A 24,391-nucleotide genomic window follows, 5' to 3' on the forward strand; every position below is an offset into this window, starting at 1 on the left:
GTTTAAAACATGGTTTTATGAGCTGTTACAAAACTTCTCAATTAAGAAATAAATGATTACAGCAAAATCATTTTATGCAAAACAAATTCAATAGGTTATGTCAGGTATTGTGGTCTCAAGGTTGGTATTAGGATATGTTCCATTTTACATGAAATTTTATATATTAAATCTTCTACCACTAATTTATTTTCAGAAAGAATGTCTTGCTTGCTGCTCTAAGAAATTCTTACACTTTTGTATTACCGTTTCCCTCTCCATTCCCCTCAGAAACACTTACTTTCTTTCTAGGCAGAAGAAAATTAACAGATGATGCAAATGATCATTCAAACACTTTTTTACTGATGATTCCCTGGTTTCCTAGAGGAACCAAGAGGTACAGTATAATCATGGCCAATAGAAAATATTTTACACACTTTAAGAAATACTTAAATTTTCATTATCAAGTGTAGTTATGTATTCCATTTCAGATCGTTCAATTACAAAAAACTCCAACAGCTTTAATTCAAAAGCCTCAAATCAATACAACATTATATCATAGCTTACTTATTTCTGCATGTAATACAAAAGCCCGAAAGTTCTTTTTATTATTTTACAAATAGAAATAGGAAAACTGAATTTCTTCCTACAACTTCTGGGGACTGAAGCTATTTCTAAAAAATAGTAGTATGATCCTGAAATGAAAGAACTTCTGACTATATGCTATATATACTTTATAGCAATGCTACAGTGTAAACCAAAAACTATATATGCAGAAGACTTTGCAGCAATTCAGTTTGATACTGAAGTGAGAGATCTATCTTGCATGAAGCACTGTACAAAATACAGACTTACTGCTCAGGTCCGTACAGCATTACTATCAAAAAAGTTTCAGATGGTTTTATTCTAAATTTCCCCAAATTATTAAAATCTAACCCAAGTCACTGTCCAGGTTAGCATGCTATATCATATCAGAAAGCAACACAAAAAATACCACATTTTATCTATTAAGTCTCAGACAACTAAAGTGCTTAAGCACATGTTTTTAAGTTTTGTATTACCCATGTGAAATCTGCTGTCAAAGACACTACACACTTTAAGGGATATAGCCAGCTAAACTTTAATGCATGCTTATGTTTCATTTTCTTTTCCTGATCTTTTTGCTTTCAATATAAGACTCATTTTAGTCCACTCCAAATCAGTGCAGCTATAAATAAGAAGGATTTGATCCAGCAGCTTGGAAAGACAGAGAGCTCAGATAAGATGTCATTAAAATTATTACATATATCAGACATGCTTTATGGTGTACTCAGTTATTATGTCACGCCAGTTAAAAGACTGCATACTCTTCTTTTAAACAGCATGGGAGGATTTTTAACAATCAAGAGCTCTATAATTGCAGTGGTAGACCTCATAAAGACTCAAAATTCAGTTTCCAAGATATTTTAATTAAATCCCAAGTCCAAAAGTCTTCACAACAAAGCAAGACAGGAAAAAATATTAGTTGGAAATACAAAGCTCTATGACACTAATACCAGAGACGAACCTATAGTGTTTTAATGGCTGAAGAACAAGCTTTTTTCCAGCCTCTTAAAAAGATGGAACAGTTTTGTTCTCTCAGTAAGTCTCCCTGAAAGTTCAAGTTAATTAGAATCTCTGCCTCCAGTTTTGGGATCATTGTTGATAAATATTAATATTTTCTCTTAATTAACCCATACAGATACATAAAATTTTAAGTGTTCACGCAGAAGGAGCAAGAACCAATAATCAAGAATACATGTAGTAGTCCATACACCTGTGGGGAATTAAATTGGAACACATCAAAATTACTCCCTCTGAAGTATCAAGAGATGTTTTCTTCCAGAACATTTTCAAATTAAATACAAATGTCCTCAAGACTCCCTCAATTTATACTTATGTCTCAGATAATACAAATACTGAAATAATTTATGTATAGAAAAGTCCTTCCCAGTGTGGACCTGTCAGCCTTCTTGCATTCAGCCTCTCATTTCAAGAGGAAAGCACTAATCTTAGTTACCATTTTAAAGGTATTATACTTATTAAATCATTGTTTACAATAATAAAACAGGAGTAAGAATTTTAACAAAACATCCTAATACTCAAGTTTTTTACAGTGAGCATTTTCCAATTCTGATAATCCAAATATTGCAAAATGAATTCTAACTCTTGAGTGGTGTTCACAGTATTTTCTTTAATATTTTGCATACATCAAGCCACTGCACTCATGTTTCAAGCTCCACTGTCTGTTAAATCAAAACAGAGATTCCTACTGTACCATTAATTGCTAATCTGACACTGAAACAGTGGTTTCATAGTCATGAGTGATGGGATTGAGAATTTCTGTGTAACTCCCCTAACAGGTACAGTAATAAACTGTTAGTTCTTTAGGCGAAAGACACGAATCTGTTGGATTAAAGCTTCATTCTCTGCCTGTAATGAGTAACTTGAGGGCCTTCTGTAGATTTTGCACAGCAGTGCTCACATCTTCATACTGCAACGCACTGCCAGCATATTTGCAATATTTTTGAGCTCTGGCAAAGTCCTCTGGAGTCAAGCGGACTTCTCCTGCAAAAACATAAGTATTACAAAGTTACTACAAAGGAAATCTGACTTAAGCTTCCTTTCTTATGATTTTAATGTTTTACTGATGTTTGTGGTAATACTATGAAAACCAGGCTAATATTTGTGGTACTATTATAAAGACCAAGCAACAGTATTTCTTCTGTTCTGTTCTCTTTTCTTTCCATTCATATAAAGCTTAACTTCTTTGCTACTGAAAAATGTGAGGACCTTTCTAAACACTGGTATTTGCATGACCCAGTGCCTTTCAAAAGTAAGCCAATACCTTTGAGAAAGATCTGCTCTTCATCTAAGACAGCAAAGGAGAGTTTTACATGACATTAAGTTAGCTGTAATCATGTTACAACCTGCAAGAAACAAGGACAGTGCTTTTTGTGTTTACAGCATAATTACTCTGCTTTCTTCACAAATAATACATAGTTACAAACTGTTCCTTCTCAACTGGAATAGCTTTTCCGAATGTAGAAGCATTTCTCACTGGCATGTTTTCACACATTTTATGTTTCTCTTTTTCCAAATAATTTTTGTTTCCAGTTTTATGTAAGATGACTGAAAACAAGACTGATGTCATGAAATGTGACCATTTTTGTAACATTAGAGAACACTAGCAAAAAATATTCCCATAATATAGTATAAACCAGACTATGTTACTTATTAATCAGAGTCTTCTTGAAGTAAGTCAAAACTTCAGGAATTCTGTAGTGCTCAAACACATGCATTCAGTCTTGGAGAAGACACATTAGGGACTTAAGCCTTAAATGGCAGAAGATTTTATATGTGAATAGTATCACTGATGTGGGTGTAAAATAAAGCAGTACTGTGTTACTGTACCTCCTTCCACCCACAAATTCACTGTGACTTTTAAGGCTAATCCCACGCTACTCCAATAATGGACAAATTTATATATATCCAAATATGGACAAATTATAAAATCTTTACTCAGGTTCTTTAAACACAACTTGTAAATGATAGATTTTTATGGGCACAGATAAATAATCATTGTGCATATATTTAATAACTTCCCACACAGTATGGTATAAGCACTGAACAGATTTCACAGATTAAGAGCAAATGTGCTTTTAAATGCACCATACATTTTACATACAATTTAGTTAAACAAAGATTTAGCTCTCTAAGTACATTTTACTCTTAAGCAACTACATGAACATCTTTAAAGCCATTTTTTATGGCACAATTTCCATTAGCTGAATCCTTTATTTCAAAATAGAACTGCTGTTACCAATACTGTGAGAATGTTTACTAAAGAATCTCTACTCTTATCAAAAAATGTCTATTATATTTGCTTTTCCTTCCCCCAGTCTTACTATTTAAGAACAGCTTTTGAAAAAATAAAAAAGAAAACCTGGGAATATTAAAAATTAGACTGGTCTGCTGGTTTTTAAAACAACCCTACCCAAATAAAATCAGAAAGGTAAGCACTCTGAAGATTAATTTTAACCATCTTTAAAATAGACTCTAGAACTCCACTTATTTTCCTTTCAAGAAATAAATATAACCATTGAGGGACATAAAAACTTGGTGGGCTCATTATGATTGTAATGTGTATTAATTTCATGCTTAGTAAGTGAAGCCACATTTAATCTCTTAAAATACATACACATGTGAGTAAATACATGCGAGGGAGTGCATAAACACAGATACACACCTCGGGTATTTTGTAACCTCAGGAAAGTCACAGACTAAAAAGCAGCTGGGTGAATCTGTGACCACATTTTTGAACACCTTTAAGAAATTAAAAAGACCAAGTTTCCCTCAAAGTAGCTTTATCCTATGGTGCCAAAAGAAACTACAAAATCATTCTTTAAAAACTGGCCAAGGCATCAGTCCAGTATTCAAATAATTTATTGGAAGCAAGCCTAAATTCACCCGTCTAATCTTATTTTTACAGTATGAGCTCTATTAATGTTTTGCTGGCATAAAGCCTTATTTATTATGAAATCTACCTCAGATGCTATTATGACATAACTTGAGGGAAAAAAAATTATTAGTTTTAAATTTATAAACCAAAGTTTATAGAGTAAGAAGGTTGATCTTTTGATGTGCTCAGTAGCCTGAGCTCCTATTGAAGTCGACACTTCACAATGGAAAAGCAAAATAGAAACAAACCAGCTCTGTGTTCTGAAGTTTTACAAATAATGTAAAACTTAACTGCAATGACTATACTTAACATCAAAGGTATAACCACAAAAGTTAGTAACCTACTTCAATTTACATATTCCAAAGTTAAGCAGTTTTGGAGGAAATGCCCTGGGAGTCCTGGTGGACACTGATCTGCCCATGAGCCAACAATCCGCTCTTGTGGCAGAGAGTGACAATGGCATCCTATCCTGCATTAGGAAGAGCACTGCCAGCAGGTGGGTGGGAGTGATCCTGCCCCTTTCAGCCACATCCTGAGTGCTGTGTCCAGTTCTGGGTTCCTCAGCACAAGAGACAGACCAACATCCAGGAGGCAGTCCAGCAAAGGGCCACAGAGATGACTAAGGGAATGGAGCATGAGAAGCGGCCAAGAAAGCTGGGACTGTTCAGCCTAGAGAAGAGAGAGCTCAGGGGGATCTTATATCAAGTACCTAAATACCTGAATATTGCGGCAGTTTCCAGCTGGGCTATGCCCGGTGGGCTGCCTTGGCCAGGATAGCTCAATGGTGCTCAGCACAGCGTCCGAATTCCCAAGCAGCTCCCAGCCGCAGGCAACCTAAGCAAGCTTAAGTGGTTTCAGCTCTTAATGATTATCAGCTCTTTGTGATTTCAGCTCTTTAGCTTGCTGGTGCCGCTGCAGCAGACGCAGGGAGAGAGAGAAGTGCTGTATAAGCTTCTAAAAGCAGGAATTCTTTATTGGTGTCGCCCACGAAGGTTCTCAGTGACAGCTCTTCTGCTGAACCAGGCAGAATTAGGGCTTTATATACCTTACAGGGGTTTTGGACATTGTCCAATAGTAAGGGTCAGGGGAAAGTGACCTTTAGGCTTACAGAGAGATAAGCAGGGTCCAAAAGGTGGAAGAGAGGGGCTTCTAAGGCCCAGTCATCGTGACTTGGCATTTCCTAGCTCAGGCTTCTGACCGCCAAGGAGGCCTTGCAGGCCCTGGCTCTGCTACACCTGAAGGGAGAGTATTAAAAGGACAGAGACAGGCTTTTTTAGTGATGCCCAGTGACAAGACCAGAGGCTGAAACACAGGAGGGTCCTGTCTGAACACCAGGAAACAGTTTTTACTCTGAGGCTGACCAAGATCTGGGACAGGTTGCCCAGAGAGGTTGTGGTGTCTGTCTCTGGAGAGATTCAAAACCTATTTTTAGAACGAGCAGTGACAGTTTTTCTCAAACTTCTTCAGTGCAGGAAATTAAACCACAGGGAGAGTGCACAGGCTGGGGGAGACAAAAAGAACATGGTCCTGAGTGACTGGTTTTACATGACCCTTCCTTGAGCAGAAGGGTTGGCCCAGACCACCTCCTGAAGTCCTTTCCAGCCTCAAGTATCCAGTGATTTTTGGCTCTAAAAAAGCCCAACAACAATGAGATACAAAAGGAATACTGTATTTATTCTGAAACAAACCTGCTTCCTGTGTTAATCTGGAATTATTAGGACTGTAGTTATACTACTGAAACATGACAGGAATAAGGAATCTGTAACATGCATGATTCTCTTAGTTTAAGAGAAACACAGAGTGAAACTGATTTGACTAGAGCTGCTGAAATCATTTTGGGAAAAAAACAGTTTTACAATGAAAGTAATGTGCATTTTACATAAATACATCTGCTTCTCCTTGGAATCCTTTTCTACCCTTCTGATATTTTTCCTTTTTAGAATTCCCAAATATAAGGCAGATGATTTAAGAACATTTCAGTCATACAAACTGGTGTATAAAAACATTGATGGAAAAGGTAACAAATGGTTTTTGAAACAAGATACTCTTTTTTCCCATTAAATCACTTGAAATATTTGAAATATAAGTACTCAAGGATTTCTTTTTAGGATCATGAAAACACATTCAATGTCAAATTATTATTTCTACTTTGTGTGTAGAATATCAAACATTATACATACAACTACAATGGACAAATGCCTTCTTTATACTATGCCACCTGCGCAAGGGACCATATGGCAACATAAGATGATCTTATAAAATCTGTACAGCACAACTATGAATGCCTTTAGTGTTAGCAAAATCTAGGGGTAATAAATTTTTTTAAGACGACGACACCAGAGAAGTGCACACACACGTACACGAAGTTGCTGCATAATTCTACATTCTGTTGTCAGACACATTAACCCATGCTGAAATGAAAAAGCTTTGAGACTTTCAAAAGTCAGTATTAAACTCTGAAACCTCTTCCCATAGGACAGGACAACTATTGAAAGATTTATGCTAACTAAAAATCAAAGAACACTATTCCTTTAACTTAATCTTCCTTTGATAAAATATTCTCCTCTCCACTAGAAGTTTTTCTCCCACAAGAGCTTTAATCAAATGGCTTCTCCCATGTTACAGAAGCAAAGAAAAGATATAATTTATCTTTAAAATATACATTTGATCTTACTACAAGAAAGAGTCTTACAGGAATATGTGGAATATCCTGTTTGGCTATGCCTACACTACCACATTCAACACTGCCAAGGAAGGCGTCTCAGCACTCAAACTTGACTGTCTGCAGTGTCAAACTGCTGGAACAGATTCCAGTATGGTTTTGGCCTATGTAAACTAGCACTTTCCAAAACAATTCCTGGGCATGACTTGTGGTCAGAGCAAGCTACAGACCATTCAACACAAGCAGTCTTAACAAGCTACCTTGTTTAGGTTTAAAAGTTTAATAATATGGATATGAGAGGTTCTGTGCCAGCTGTTCTCCATGCCAAATGTTTGCAATCCTGTATGATTTGTTAGCATGGACACAGACATCGTGTCTAAGTCATGGAACAAATGTACCTTGCACTGTGCTAGCTCTGTGGATCTTTTGGATGGAGGGCAACACTGATCCCTCCTTCCCGTGCAAAGGAAACCTCAGCTCCACAGGAATGGTACGCACCTCAATATGCAGCAAGGATCTAGCCCAGATATGTATATTGCAGCTCAGGAACTGGGGAGGGCTCATGAGTCCCACAGTTTTGTACATCCATTAACACATACAGGCATTTCTCCATCTACTTATGGGTGAGAGAACAAGGCCACTGTTGGCATAGAAAGGATTCCTCAGCAGCATGAGAAGAATGCACAACAAGACAATGACAGGCAAGGACAAACACTTTCCATTGCTCTCCACTTCTCTAACTTCTTAACTCCACACATGCAAAGAAAACTACCAGTGTACCTCTGCTGACACATCCCCTGTGCCCTCTGAGACTCCTGCATAACTGACAGCGTGTCTTCTAAGCTTTCAAACCAAGAACCTGTATGACCTTTATTATTTCTTTGCCTGCACTTTTGCAGCACTCCCTCATAAGAATGTGACCCTTTGAGCTGTTAGAAGACCACAGCTTGTAGTGACACAACAGGGATGTGCACAGGAGGAATGCAGGCATGCAAATACACAGGTTAGATCAAGTTAGGAGATTTATCATGGTGCTTAGCAAGGGTCTTAATCTTTTAATTACACAATATTACTTATTGCACATTCTCATAAACACACTTAATTCCTTCTTATTTATGTACTTATTAAACCAGGTTATCTCAGGTAAGTGGTAAAAGGGAGCAATGCAATCATACTATTCAGATATGAATAATGGAATGTCGTAAACTTAATTAAAAAATTTAAGTTTCAATCAAAACTATGACATTCTTGACAACCACAAACAAACATTCAAACCAAGAAACAATGTGACTAAAATTTTTAGAGTAGTTACCAATAAACCTGATACAATGACTGTCTAGAAGATCATGATAAGCTAGTTAAACATGAAAGCTTTGCTTCCAAACATCTCAAAATTTGCCTTCCAACCAGCAGTTACTATGTCAAGGCTTAAATAAAGCTTTGAGCCATTTCAGTTGAGGAAACTGTACCAAAACACCCACAGCAGTCCCCAAAACTCAAAAGCTATCACCAAATTTAAATGTTACAGCTACAGGTCTGAGGTGTTGTTTTCAATAGAATGAGTTACTGCCACATGAGACATCAGTGCCAGCTCTGTTGGCCAGAGCACGGTGCTAATAATGCCAAGGTTGTGGGTTTGATCCTTGTATAGGCCATTCACTTCAGAGTTGGACTTAATCCTTCTGGCTCCCTTCCAGCTCAGACTATCCTGTGATTACAGTAATATGCCAGAAAAACTCTAGCACCTATAGTACCTTTTGCTCTTCAGGAAAATACTAAAGGTTAGTATGTCTCTATCATGGCAAATTTTTCTATTTTTATTTTTTCTGTAAAAATGGCTTTCTAATATATTAGAATGAAAATATCCTTAAGCATTCTTTATGCCAGCAGATTAAAAACAAGTTGAACATTGAACTCCTACTATAGCATTTGATTGAAGCACAAATGCCTTTTCAGAACACCTATTTTAACACAGACACAGTCTTCAACAACATAATAAAGTAACTGAATATCTCTAAGTTATAAAATACAAGAACATACCTATCTAAACTTTGTAGTCATAACAGGCAATGCTTTACTGCGGTTAGTACTAGAACTTAACATAGCAATTACATATAATATTGTATACTAACGAGAGTATATCCTGATGAGGATAAACTCTAGGCTTCCTAGACCTCCCTCTTCATTCAACGTCCATGTCATATTGCAAAAAAAAAAAATTCTGATTATTACAAACAGATGTAATTTATGGAGTTTTTTTACACACTTTTCTCTATTCCATGGACAGAAAAATTCTTAGAAAACAGAAAAACTCTCTGTCCATATGTACTCATGTACCATACATACATGAGTGTTCAAATGAAAATCTAGGATGATTCCAGCTTTATTGTCAGTTACTACTCCTCCACAGGCCATGGTTTCCCAGGGTCAGCCCTTACATGTACACTTCAAAGCATGGAATACCCAAGCAGACATAAAATACATATGATATAGGTTATCAATATCAAAGACAGATGACATCTTAGAAGACAAAAGCCTTGATTAAATGGTACATCAAAATAACATCATTAGCAGTACCTTACAAATTAATTGTTTCATTTAGCACAGGTACTACTAGTCAGGAAGCACGCACTATTTTTCTGCACAAAATCACAACCTGAGTGTTTTATGAATCATTTTATGAAATTAATAAGTAACTTACATACTCACCCTGTAGAATAAATTTTAAGTAAAGGGAATGTATATTAATTACAAAAAATACTATTTGGCAAAGCAATCAGGAATATAGACTTTGCAATGTATATCAGAACCTCACCTGAGAAGCAACAATATAAATAAGAAAAAGCCTTATGCAATGCTAGCTTATTAGTTCAAAGTAGTCAGACAGACAACACTATATTGTAACAGCTTTCAGAAACTACTAAAAATCTTAGCAATACAATGCTTAGATGTTGTCCACTCTTTCTAAAATTCTGGAATAGCATTCAGATAATACTGACAATATTTCTCAAAATTCTTCCTTCAGTGCTGGGGAGACACAGAGGACAGAGTATGTCCATGTACAACAATACAAATGCCCCAAGGTTACCTGCAGACTGAGCACTGTAAAGGGAAGGATCAACCAGAGGAATATTCTGAGGAGCAGGCTGAATGGTGTTACTTGTCACTCCTGCAAATCAATGCAAAAAAAGGACTTGGATTATTTTTACTTATTGACTTTAAAAGTAAGCAAAAAACCAGAACAGATATACCTTATAATTTTCAAATTAAGCAGCTGATAGCATATGAATTCTGAAACTGTGTAACAAATAATTTAAATGCTTTCACTTCAAATATGAATGTTTCATAATATAAAACAGAAGAATGTACAGACTGTCATCCATTTTACCAGTCCAGGACTTCACAGAAATTTAATTTCAGGCATGAAAAAAATAAGAAAATACTAGTCCAAGAGACACTGGTTACCCTGACTTATTGAGGAAAACCTGCTAAAGAAAAGTGCGAGTAAACTTTTATATTTGAAACTTAAATTCTACATTCTAATACCAGAGGCAGTCTATATTATTATACTTTTAAAGCCCAGTGCCAGTGACCTCACACTTGCCAATTATCTCCTTCCTAATTCCTTTGAAAACAATTAATGAGAATAAAAAAGCTAGCTAAGTTTAAAAGGGAAATAATGGTGCTAGAAGAAGAAGCAGCACTTTATACTGTGAAGCGTTCTTGTACCTGCATTTTCATTTTAGGTACACTAATTTGTTTTGATTGAAAACTGTATTTTTGCAATATGTCCAGAACATAACAGACTAGCATAAAGTTTTTTTTGCAACATCTGCTGTCTAGGAACAGAGTAAAATCACTTTCCTAAATTACATCACTCCATTGAACAATAGGTGTGGTTAAAACTATGAAATGCACATAATTCATGTATTCCAACAAGGTACGTACTCCATAATTTTCAGATCCTCCCAGACCCAAAAAAATCCCCACCTATCAGAAGGATTTCCCTTTGATAAAGCTGACAAAAAAGAGCATCCTGAACTCTTCATAGGGTGAAGCATTTTTAAATGAGAAAGTAAAAGGAGAGACTGTGTGACAAAAAATCTCGTACACTTGATAATATAAAAATGTATCTGAACAATAAATGATCACTAGGATTGAAATAAACATTTTAATTTTTTTAGTTTAATTAATTATTTATTAATTAACAATTAATTAATAACTCTGCTATATGATCATTATAAAAAGGTCCCATAAGGTGAACAAACTTTATTCATCAATCACTTAATCCTTTTTTATTTTTTTTTAAATAAATGCAGCATCTGGGAAGGAACTTGGAATTGCTAAGAACTTGGTTTTGGTCCCAAAATTACATGTAATAAGAAGGATGTAGGAGCCAGTATGTTTAGCCGTAGGGACAAAATTCCCATTAGTAATAATATCTGAAGTCAGTCACACTAAAGCACTTCCACAGGAAAAGGGGTACTAGTCAAACCAAACTAGTATGAATGGTACATCTGGCATGACTGCTATGGGGTTGTAAGAATTTCAACATTGTGTTGATAAGCTCCCACATGAAGAACAGCAGCCCATCTGCACAGGGAGAGCTACATATGAAATGAAGTAATACAATTCCACCTTTAAAGTGAAAGATTGAAATTGTGCTTTACAGAACAAATGTTGCAATGCAACACCATTTTACTGATATAAGAGAAGACAAATTCTGTCTGAAGGAACAGTCACTTCCTTAGTCCATAGATGTATTCTGTAAAAGTGCTCCAAACTATGATTTACATATTTTAAGAAAACATTAAAAAATATTGCCAGTGGCATTTTTATGGTTTTAGCTTATGAAGATGCTTTTGCCACACAATACTGTGCTATTTTACTTTCTATGTGATGAAATAGAATTTGGGCAAAAATTCACCTCCCATTAAAGGCATGGATTTCTCAGGCATGATTTGGACATACCTGTGTTATGAGGTACTTCAGCTGGAGTGTTGGCTGGTGCATGGGCACCTGGTGGTATATGTATGCCAGTGTAATTACTAGTTGGTATGTTGTTAGCTTCATATGTAGATGATGATGATGGAGCTGTTCCACTATGGACAGAAGATGACCCTGCTTCTTCCCTTTCAGCATCTGCTAAAATAACACAAAATAGGAATGACTGCAACTACTATGTATAAACACTTGAAAACTTTGGCTTTCCTTAACACCGCCTTTCAAATTTTTATTGCTAAAATAATTGCCACCACAATGTGTGACATAAAGCATCAACCCAAACAACATAGGGTTGATTTGAAAAGGTAAAAAGCAACATATCATACAACAAAGATCTAGACACTCACATACTTCCAAAGATCTCTTCTGTTCACCTTGAAGAATCATTTCCTTGCTTCTCTGAATATAAGCTATCTGTCTCATTAGAACAGTTCTGTTATACCTTTGTGTTCTGCATCCATAGGAGTTGAACAAATAGGCAGTAATCCACATTTTAACATATACATGAACCAGAATATGGAAAACTGTATTTGCCTTACAAACTCTTCATAAAAGGCTAGACAGTACCAATTCTTTTACCCCAAATCAAACCACTAATAAATAAGAACCAAGAGGAAGTTTGGGAAAGCAATACCAAACAAGAAACTAAATGCAGCTTAGCCAAGTCATAATTGTATCTAGAACAGTTAGAACACATAATGATCTGTAAGACTAATGAGATTCAATACATCCCACATCATGTACAAAGAACATACATATTTTTCAATCTAGTCATGTTCTTAAGGTTCTGATCTACTTTATTTAATACAGCTTTAAAGGCTAAAATGTGTATCAGTAAGGTCAGATGGAACAAGCAGTTTTGGGAATTGTTTATTTAACAGCCAGTGCTTGAAAGGGAACAAAAAATATGGGAGGACAAAACTTGTATGTGTGTAGAGCTAGCAAAAGAGGTATTTTTTAATAAATCCACATTGATCTTCAACTACACAAGACTATGACTTATGCAAACACTTCAGCTATTTAATAATTAAACGATCTCCTATTAAAAATATTACTATTATAAATATCAGAATTGTTTCCCATGTAAGTCCTTCTACCTCCCAGAAAAAAAATTCACATGCTACCTTTAGGAAAAATGCCTAAATACCTTCTAACTTACAATATGATTTACTAATAAAAAGGCTATAAAGCAGACTAAAATCAAATATTGTTATTAGAGTATTTTTACTGGACTTTAATAAATACACTCTGACTTTATGGCACAATTTCTGACACATGCAAATAAACACCTGACAGGTTTCTGGAAGACAAAAACCATCTTAAGGTGCCAGACCTTTCTTTTGCTGTATTTTTTGTTAGTAAATCATACTGCAATATCGTGTAGCTAACATGTGTGGAAATAAAATTAAATGTCTGAAAACTGGCAAAAAGAAGCTGAGATTCAAGAGTAAACATTGCATACGCTATCTTTTAAATAATAATGTAATAATAGGAAACCATTGCTTGAATGCTGTATTTTTCACTGGTTTTGGTGTCAACTGAAAAAAAAATTGCACAACAGTTTCAGAAAAAATAGTGAACAAAACCAGAGGCCTACTTTACATAAAATGAATGAAATAGTTACACACAACACTCATCATGCTGTCTGAAGGTGAGGCTGCCAAGTATTACTTGTAACACTGTTACCAATTATTTACAGCTTGGGCAAATTGTAGCCATAAAGTTGGAACTTCCAAGCTGGGTGTCTACTTGAAGCTAGGATTTTGGGAAAGCTTTTGTAAAAATTACTAAGCAACTGTTGAGGATGAGGCAGTCAGAGAAAATGTGCTTCCACTGCTGAGTATCTCAGTTATGAAAAAACTACCTGTGAATTCATGCCCATATTTAAGCTGTTAGTGCATTTATTGCTTTATTCTTCCCCTTGCAGCTTCCTGTTGCCCTAATCTGGTTCTCAAGGCACATTCTGATTTCCTTCCGTGCACTAGGATTACAGATCCGATATCTGCAACACTTTGCCAAATACTTGTGTCCCTCTTGCACGGCTCCCATTTTCTCTCCAAGCCACTCCCAGTTTCAGCTCCCAACTTCCTCACTGCACAGTTCAGGGTCTCTACTCACTCCTGTAATAGTGCAATGCTTTGGCCAACACTGGCCACAGAAGAACTCAAAGGGTTAAAGTCTGGCAACCTTAAAAACAACCAAAAAAAGTTTTAGGAGTGCTAACCACCAGTAATAACAGTGCCTGCAAGAGGTAAACTCACAAATGGGCAATCTACTTTTTAATCAGGTATATGTATCAAAAGATTAAGCTCAACTGTTTGATTTACTCATTGTGCAACTGGCCAATGTTAAAAGTGTATTAAACATAAAAGCAGTTTTGTTTAAGTTAACTCTCCTTAGTCTTTAAAGTGCCCAAATATGATAAAAGCACTGTAACTATTCTTTCAGCAAAGCAAATATTTAAAATATTCTTTATCAAAGACTAAAGTATTAGAAACATTTTAAGATATACACTCTCAGTATTTGTGAACAGTTTTTAACAGTGGTGCCAGATAGAAGTATTTCAGGCTGCTATAAAAGAACATTTAAGTCAACAGAAGTTTTAAATTCTATGGTTAGAATGTCCAAAACATAATTGAAAATAGAAAATCTTTTCCAGGGAATGAGAAAGAATGGTACAAAATTAGAAAATTATTTTCTCATGCAGCAGTAATAACCTGGAATTCAAAGTTCCTTACAATTTGCTTAAAAATGCTGAAACTAGGCTGTGAAACAATGACACAATTGTTTTACATTTCATTTCAGCTACAGTTGAGTTTTTTGTCTTGGAACTTCCTCAGCTTTTGTGCTTGAATCCCAGCAGAATGAATTCATGAGCTCTTTAAATTTTCTGCAGAGCTACAGTATACCCAGACCACCTGTTCGTGTTTTTTTAAATTATTTATTTACTGAAGGCAAGGTTTTGTGAAATCATCACCGCAGCCCCATAACCAGCCATCCAAAGATACTTTTATATAAACAGAGGATTCTCAAGGCTTAATGGCATTTCCTTTTCTAGTGTAAGCAAGCACCAATCACGACTTAATTTCAGCAGCTCAGTGCACTAAATATAAAATTAGCAGATTTTTTTAAGGAGTCCAGATTCCTCCAGTTCTCTGTATTCCTATTTTTCATGAGCTCAGAGAATTACAATCAATGTAATTTTCTTTCTTTGTCTCATTCTGCTTGAGTTGTTTCTCTTTTGGTTGACATGTTGCTAAAAGAGTCACAATGTAAGGTTCTATTTGAACATTGCTTTTAAAAAACAAACCAAACAAGCATTTTTTCCCACAACATTGAGAAAAGAACTCAAAAATCCATCAACTTTTCCCACACTGTTCTTTTTACTAGTTGGGAGTATTAAGGTTTGCTGAAATTCTGAAGTAGAAATGTAGCCTACATATTACACATGGCAATGAAACTGATTGAATTTAGTGTATTAACTATGGCTATAGTATGGCTATTTATTTTTTCCATTACCATTTTCTTTTCCATTAGTGTAAAACCTTGTTGGATGACCTAGGGCTAATGCTAAGTGACCTTTATGTGTATTCTAGGACTTGTATTCCAACTGCATTAATAAATTAAGCATGTCATTTTAAGGTTTCCATGGTGGCATCCTGACAAAAGCATCCATAAATCCAACAGCAGAACTGCATAAAGCATGCCTATGTACTGTAAAAACATCTCCAAGAGTTACAGTATGGTTTTCAAGAATCACAAAAAAAAAATAACACTTTGGAAAAAAATGGTAATTTGTCAAGCTACAGAGACCTAGTTTCACTCTGTTTAAACAGACTTTTTCCACATGTGAGGGGAGGAAGAAAATGAGCAAGCAGAAAGGAATGGGGAAGGTCCAGTCATACATCCAAACAATACTGCTGTTCTTCTTATGATGTACAAAGAGGAACTGAAACTCTTTTGTACTGATTCTTCTCATAAAAATTAATTTGCATAAAATTTTTATCTTGATTATGTGAGACATTATGGACACCTACACCATGGAGCTAATCATAAAAAATAAACATGTATTTTTCCTTTCATTTCTTAGAAAGTTAGGAGTGTGAAAAAAAATCTCTCTACATGAAATACAATTCAACAACAAAACAAACAACATATTGTCAAGTTACAGATCTTGCAGGCTCCCTATGAAAAAGGATGTTAAAATTTTGATTCACTCAGCATTTGTGTCCCTTTTAAGATGCATGTAGACATAAGCTGGTAATGAAAGCAAAAGTCTTCACCACTTCCCATTACAACCTGTAATGAATTGCAACGAACACCAAGGATTTGGGGAAAGTCTGAATTCTGCTTTCCTTCCTACAAGTTTCTTTTGTAGCCTTGAGCAAGTCAGTTACTTCTGTGCATTAATAAAAATGAAGAAAGAGCCTATTTGTTGCTCTATCGAGAAATAATTAGCTTCTACAAGTTGCACACATGGATTTTTAGCAAAAGCTTTGTAATGTTTACTTAGAAATTCTATTTTTGCACTTGTTTAAAATTCATAGTTCGCTTCACATACTCAGGTCAGCTTTACCACACTATGAGCCAGACCACTAAAAGAGCACTAATTTAAAGCTGAAAATATTTAACTGAACTATTTATTACATTCAATATAACAAGAGACTTTTCTCTCACATGTTGCATTTTCCATTAAATCATCAATCTGCTGTAATTTGACAAAGATGAAGTGATGTTTGCTGTTGAGTTGCATCATAAGTATCTCTGGCTACAGCAGCATGGACAGCTAAGGAAACTGCCTTGGAAAAGATTGTATGTTGAAGAAGAAATTAGTCTGCTAATGCTTCACTTCAAAAACAGCTGTGCCTACACTGGAGCACATTTCAGTGGGTAAGATACCCATTCCAGTGTTTAAGTCCATAGGGTGCCTTTAGGTTAGGAAAACATAATAACAAGAACAAACAAGTTGCTTGGATATAAAATTACTATACTTGGTTTTTGTTCACAAATATTTGAATTTACTTATGTTGCAGTGTTTCTGGAGCACTAATATATAAATAGTATTTTATCCAGGAAATTGCAAATAAATTATATTTGGCACTCAGGCTCTTAGACACTATAAAGATAATAATAAACTGAAATAGATGTTCTGTACACATTCTCCTTAAAAAAAAAAATCATCATGATAATATAATTTTTTTTTTAATGTAACACTGTCCAGGACATACAAATTACAATGTGGAGATGCATCAAAATGTGAGATTGCACGATGAAAAGACTAAGAATCAGAAGAGAAACTAGTTTTCTAATGTTTTGACATGTTTAAAACAAAAGTACTGAGCAGAATATTACAAGCCTACTTGTAACTTATTAGAAGTAAATTACAAGTTCAGACATCAAAATCCACTCAAGACTCAGGTATAGACCCCAAACACAAATGAATGCAAACAAACAAATAATTACTTTTATGTGTACATTTCATATGTGTGCACAAGTATAAATACACTGGTCATCTACATTTATACATACATTCAAAAAACTTTATGTAGCCACCCCTATAAGGTAGCTCTACAGGTTAGATACATACTCTACAAGGTAGATCTTTCCCTTTTGCACTGCAGATTTGTTTATCGACCCTTTTTATTTGGAGAAATTTGTACTACTAAATCTAAGCTTAACAGACAAATTAGCATCAACTTAATTGACAAGCCACAAAGTCTCATGTGCCAGCTCAGAAGAAAATTACAAACTATTTGATGGTCTTAGTTGTTCCACTAGGTATGTGAAGAATTATACACAGAGGTTGTCACTGTGCAGAATTAGTCTGTTTTAATCTGCATGGTGAAAATATCCATTCCAATGACATCCCATCTCGTAAGAGATCAACCTTTGAAATTTGTATTTAATCTGCATTGCGAAGAAAAGCAAAGAAACTGGTCACTACCAAAACAAATGAAACTGATCACTATCTAAAGCAAAACAACTTGTTCTGACACACATTCAGTTTGGTTAAGTGGATGTCCTTGGAAATCATCTCCTTAACTCTCAGATAAAGTGGGAACCTCAAGGAATCCTGTACAGGGAGCTCAGGTAGCCAGAGGAAGCAACTGAAAACACAACGAATAGGAAGATGAATGAGAAAAGAGGCAGAAAATCCAACTCAGTAAGAGTATACCATAAACCTGTTTTGAAACTGACATTATTACACAGGGAGAAAGGAGTTAAGGAGTTATCTCACAAGCAGGTCTTTGCTTTGAAGTTGAATTCACTTGCCATCAGTCCATTTTTAACTCCTACTTAACTTCTGAGAGAGGATAAACTGGCAAAGGGATCATAACTTTACAGAAGAGATTTAAAAGAAGGACTGTGGTTAGCATTAAAGAAATGTATGGTTCTGGCCCAAAGGTGACAATGCCTTCTTAGAGAGTAGCTGTATTCAAAATAATAATCTCCACTACAAGGAAAAGAATATTTTATTAAATAAGTCAATCACACAGTAAGGCCCAATAAAAATAACAGCAGGAGAAGCTGAAAAGAAGAAGGCAGCTCATTGTGAAAGGAACATTAAGCTGGGAAGCTGTGCTTCCTGAGGGGTGCTCCCTGAAGAACTGTGCATACCACCACTTCACCTTGGCACAGCCTTCCACTCTCTTAAAAATAAAAGGGAAACACGTACCAAAACTCTCTCCTTCCATTCCAATGGGGCCAGGCTGAGGAGTCTCTCCATTCTTTAAGCAGTTATGAATGTATGCTGCCTTCCACCTGGCATACTTCCTGTGCTGGGCATTCTGGGGGAGGGAAAAGGCCAGCCACTTTAACCACTCACTTCTGCAAATTAATGCATTCAAAACAGAAATAGAAACATCTTTTACACTTTATCTGCTGTCATTTGACACCTTTTTAAAGATAAACATGTAAAATTAATAGGTGAATTACAAAAAATAATTAAAATAACAGCTCTAATAAGATATCAGCATGAAAGGAAAATGTGAAGATCTACAATTAGTGCAGCATATCAGGAAAAGGAAATAAATTATACCAAGAACATCTAGTACGAAAGACATAGCACTGTGTAATAATTATTGACATGAAATAATGAAGAAAGCTTCCTATCTCCATAAATTTTGATGATTATTTACTTTAGATTTAAATACTTGAAACTTTAAATGCTACTGCTGCTTATCAGAAATATGGAATTTCTTCTAATTATATTATTTTAAAATTTAAAATTTTATTTATGAGCATGAATACAGAAAGGTTAAAGTAACTGCAGATTAATGTGATTTGTTTGTAATATTCTACGACATTAAGATTTTCTGTTTTGTTTTTTTAAAATATACTTTACTGTTCCTAAGTACAACTTTTAACATGTCAAAACACGAAAGGAAGATTGGCCACTTTGTATCTCCTGAGCAGTTACAATGGTGTTTAATCCAGGAAGAGCTGTCAATTGATGCAAGAAATATTAAACTGATTATGCAAATCAACTGCTTTGCCAACAGCTGTATGGGAAACAACCAGTTCTGACAGTTATGAGGTAATATAAATCAAGGATCAAGGCTGAATATAAACATTAGAAATGTGGAAGGATGAGTGGAATAATTTGCCTGAATGAACAATGCAGGTTGGGACAGCATGCTTCACACCAACGCCAAAATTTTAAAAATTAATTTTTTATTTTAAAAAATTAAAAATTAATTTGGAAATTAAATCCAAAGTTTCTAAGAAATTAATAAACTGAAATTCAATACTGTACTTCGCAAAGCCCATTGCACTGTCATCTAGAACAGGATAGAGAGACACAATACAAAAGGTATCTCCAGCAAGCTCCCTTGCTCATATTTAATACATTGCATCACCCAGGATGCTCACACATTCCAAGAGAAAGATCTGGTCTTCACTTTTGAAAACAAGATTTCTCCCAAAAAGTAAGCTTATTCTGATGACATATTTATTAAAATGCACTCTACCTCAAAAAGGAAAAGTGCAATTGGAAAACATGGCTTTCTGTTAAAACTCTGTTTTAATAATAATTTCTGGTCAGTCAGTGTTACAGATTAAATTCCTTCATTTTCAACAAACAATCTAGAAGCCACAAAATGCAGGAAACACATACCAAGAGCATGCTACTTTTAGGAAAGATTATTATGCAATATTTAAGGGCCTGTACATCTCCCCTCTATTCTAATATGGCAATTATTTATTGACAAAGTGTGAAGATGCAGTTGTAGCAGGTGTCCATCCCGGGTGCTGGCAACTCCGCATGACAGGAGTGGTGTCCGTGAGGACAGGCCAGGGCTGCCCCATGCTGGATAAAGCCAGCCCCAGTGCACCCACCTTGGGGCACAGCTGAGGAGGCCCTTGGCCATCTGGTGGTGCCCTTGGGAGAGCATATTAAAGGACAGGCCAAGCACCCCCAACCCCGGCACCAAGATGATGGATGGAGAGAGGAGAAGGGAACCAAGTGTTTGATGTCTGTCCTGCTTCCCGACTGCAAAGCTTATCATTCCCGAAGTGAGAAGTGAAATGCTGTTGGTTTTGGTTTGTTTTCAACAGGCACTGCTGTCCCTTTTCAGGAGGCTGCCCTATGAATGAATGTTATCACTGAGGTAAATGAACAGAACACTGCTATCGCAGAGCTTCCTACTGCTCTGATCTAAGCTGTGTCTTGTAACACATCTTCCAGAAACTCCTTTTGCCTAGTTCTAATATGGAGATACAGAACAACCACTCTTCATCTGTGACACAATCCATTCATACTACCCAATAACCAATCACCTGCCATTTAAAAACATATATATTATGCTCAACACCCATTTTCTGATTCCAGGTGTCAAATATCTGCTTTCTATGCCTTCTGCTGTTGCTTTAAAAGCCTTCTAATAGTTGATAGTCCACATATGAAGGCAATTTCAACTATCCATTGAAAAAATAGGCAGGTGGTCTGAATACAGATGTACTCTATAACCAGGTGTCAGGCTGAATAAAAATTTCTGCAAAAGTCTAAGACATTCAAGTTATACTTCTCCCATCATCCCTTTACACAAGAATGGATAAAGAAACTGTTGAAATGTAATGATGCTATATAGAGAAGCAAATATTTTCTGTATTTCTTGTACACTCTCTTTTATCATCGGTATTCACCAATTAAACAAAATGAGAGAATGCTGCTTCTTTCCAGTTACAAAGCATTTCTGTCCTTTCAGCATCAACAACAGAAAACTTACCACTGCTAGCATTCTGCACTGACATTTATAACAATTTCTTCCATGTTCAAAGCAGGATTGTTTCAGGCACTCTGAGGACTCAACCAATTGATCAGTACACTGGATTCCTGCAGACTAAGATTTTTTTTCTCAGTCCAATTCAATGTGCAAATATGCATTCACTCTCCGGCTCTAGGAAATGTTATCACTGGATATAGTAAAGGATGTCAGGGCACAAAGCACACAGTTTTAAGAGAGCACATCAAAAAGCAAACTTATTTGTGCCTCTCAGTAAGATGAAAATTTTGGATTGGTAGTCTCAGTCTATGGAAGATGGATAATCTTGCAAGAACTCTTCACCAAGCATTTCTCTTGGGTAAGATCTATCTTTAGTATCTACACTTACATCCTATAGTATTCCAGAAGTGCACCACTATCAAGACCATGCTTTACCTTCTTTCCAATATTTACAAATGAAAGTAGACACAACAACTGCATTTTAAACTGAGCAAGTACGAATGCACTTTAGGTACACTTACCAGATTGGGGATTTACATATAGGATCCCAAGCCTGTAAGTCTCAAGCAGAACATGGAAAAAAGTGAAGGTGGACAAAGCTAGGAACCTTGCATCATTTTTCCCCCTATAAGCATTCCCACTTGCTCAATGTAATGCTATGTGTCCCACAGTAAAAATCAAACTTCAAGTTTCTAATTGATATTTGTCATGAACCATCTTCTAACAGATGTTTAGTATTTCATCCACTATTTATTTGAAATACTTAACATGATTCTTTATGGCTTTCTAACAAGTATTTGGCTACACTGTTTCTTTGAAATTCATATTCACCACATATAAAAGCAACGTCTGTGCTTGAAAAAGCAATCAGATAACACACTCATATGCCTGACACTTACCTCTTCAGAGAGCTCCCCAAATACTGTTAGAACATCTATCAGGAGACTTGCAGTATAAAAGGACTTTATCATATTTCTACAGAAAAGAAAGCATTTTGTTAACTTGGCAATGTCAGTCTCTCAGAATCACATTTTAGGTGTTGTAATCTTAGACCATGCTGACTTATTCCAAGCCCAACATCGCTTTTTTTTTTTCTTTTAATCTGATGGTACAGAAGCTGCTTCACAACATTTAAATCTAGCAATATTGATTAGTCTCCTAACTACTATGCATAAAATGTCCAGCATTTTTTAAAACTGGTTATGCATTCTGCACTTACTTTCTAGCTTGGAATTTGTAGAACATCAGAAATCCTGTATTAGGTTAGAAAAATATACGAACATGCCATTATAATTGCTGTAAACCAAAACACATAATGGATCATCACAACTATTTTACTATCACTGGTCAACAGAAACTATAACATGCTTGATAAAATAAAGCACAATATTAGCCTGTGGTTTTAGAAGGCTTGCCAGTAGGTAAGCAACTCCCTAAGAAACATAAGGAGGAGGATAACAGTTGATGTGTGATGTTAAGAGACCTATAAGTAGTAACAAATTGAGTTTTCCAGAAGAGAAAAGAATGTATTAAAGCCCAATTCTTGCTTCCATTCAAATTAAAGAGTTTGGATATTCACATTCCCTGACCAGTATCTTCAGATAAGAAAAAAAATATTTTCACCTACTTATGAAATTGCCCAGCTCTGTCTTCATTGTCTGCATACAAAAACATTTTCAAGGCATAATTCTCCACATGAGCAGAGCCAACAATTTCCTGAGTAATTGCTTCATTATCACCAAATTGCTTTTTCATCTGAAAAATGTTGGAAAAATACATTAATTACTTTATTAGACCTTAGCAATTTTGCAAACACAAAAAGAACCTGCTGATTTAAACAAAGTCAATTACAATTTAAAAAGAAACAACTTACACTTTGTTTTACAAATCTGCAGCTTCTAACATAACAAATGCTAAAAGCAGCATGTAAAAGAGAACGCATATTCTCCTGGAGAGAGAAATATTACAAATAACTACCTCTGAATCTGCAGTCACAAAATATGTAGAAAAACCACCAACACCCCAACATCTTCTCCACCAAAGTTAAAAATAAACACAACTACAATGCCGTGAAGGAACAGCAACAGATATTTTTCCCCTTAGTATCTGAAAGACTAGGCACTCTGAAGCCTGTGTCAAGATTCAACACAGTTCAACTGGTGAAGTAATGCATGCTTTATAAAGGTGCTGTAGATCAGTCATCACGTATCTCTTCTCTTGTAAGGTTATTTCACTGCAGCTCATTACATCTTTCAAAGTATCTGAGCCCTACCTTGACCGGTCTAGTGACCTATGGATTTACTGGAATTTTCAGTGTAAGCAGAGTATTTCAATTCAAAGAACTCTTTTCAAAGATGTTAGAGTACCAGAATCCTCAGGTTTCCTAATAAAAATCAGTAAAGCAAACAACCCTCTAACAGTTACAACAGGTGGATTTACAGCTTCTGAATAGGCTTACTGTTTGCACATAAGGAAATCTCAGGTTATCCTCAGAGAACAAAAACAGGAACACTGCATGATACTAACCTGCAGCCTTTATTTTGCCAAAAGATTTAAAAACAATCTCTGAATGGCAGTTATTTTTCACTGTGCGTGCGAAGAAAATTTTAATCATGCAGGCAGCATTTCCATATTTTTTAGATTGCTGCCAACTTTCTAAGACATAAAATGTTGCCAGAAAAGTTACTTCATTTCAGTAGTTAAATACAAGCTTTCCAAATATAATTTTAAATTTATAGGCTTTAGTCAAACTACTCTATGTACAAATAAAAAAAGTATTTGTTTTACAAAGTGTAATTTTCTTGTGAAAGTACCAAAATTCGTGTGTTCAAATGAAATACTCAAACACTGACACTAACTCAGGAAGAAAACTGTTTGTATACACATATATATCCCTAACGTATCTGTATACCTCATATGCAAAAAAGAACTGATTACTATACTTGATCTGATGCTCAATTATTTCATACACACAACTGGCACTGTTACATATGCTTCCAAAAGTACTAAATTTAACCAAGCTGTTTACTGTTGAAATTATCCTTC

The 24,391-nt window shown here is 35.5% G+C and overlaps 1 protein-coding gene across 2 annotated transcripts in view; it reads right to left on the bottom strand.

Moving 5' to 3' along the window:
• Nucleotides 1-516: 516 nt before the first annotated feature.
• Nucleotides 517-24,391, bottom strand: part of VTA1 (vesicle trafficking 1) — a 39,630-nt gene continuing 15,755 nt past the window's right edge. Inside the window, exons 3-8 of one of the 2 annotated variants that reach the window (XM_041469810.1) lie at nt 22,974-23,101; nt 22,246-22,321; nt 18,799-18,910; nt 12,090-12,260; nt 10,207-10,287; nt 517-2,562 (exon numbers count right to left, since the gene is read on the bottom strand). In XM_041469810.1, coding sequence (XP_041325744.1) covers nt 2,417-2,562; nt 10,207-10,287; nt 12,090-12,260; nt 18,799-18,910; nt 22,246-22,321; nt 22,974-23,101 — 714 coding nt within the window. In that variant the 3' untranslated portion in view covers nt 517-2,416. Of the gene's footprint in view, nt 2,563-10,206; nt 10,288-12,089; nt 12,264-18,798; nt 18,911-22,245; nt 22,322-22,973; nt 23,102-24,391 lie in introns of both variants that reach the window. The other variant, XM_041469809.1, reaches the window with a different exon arrangement.

This window comes from Pyrgilauda ruficollis, unplaced genomic scaffold (assembly GCF_017590135.1).
Source record: "Pyrgilauda ruficollis isolate IOZ18807 unplaced genomic scaffold, ASM1759013v1 scaffold24, whole genome shotgun sequence".
NCBI classification, from domain to species: domain Eukaryota; kingdom Metazoa; phylum Chordata; class Aves; order Passeriformes; family Passeridae; genus Pyrgilauda; species Pyrgilauda ruficollis.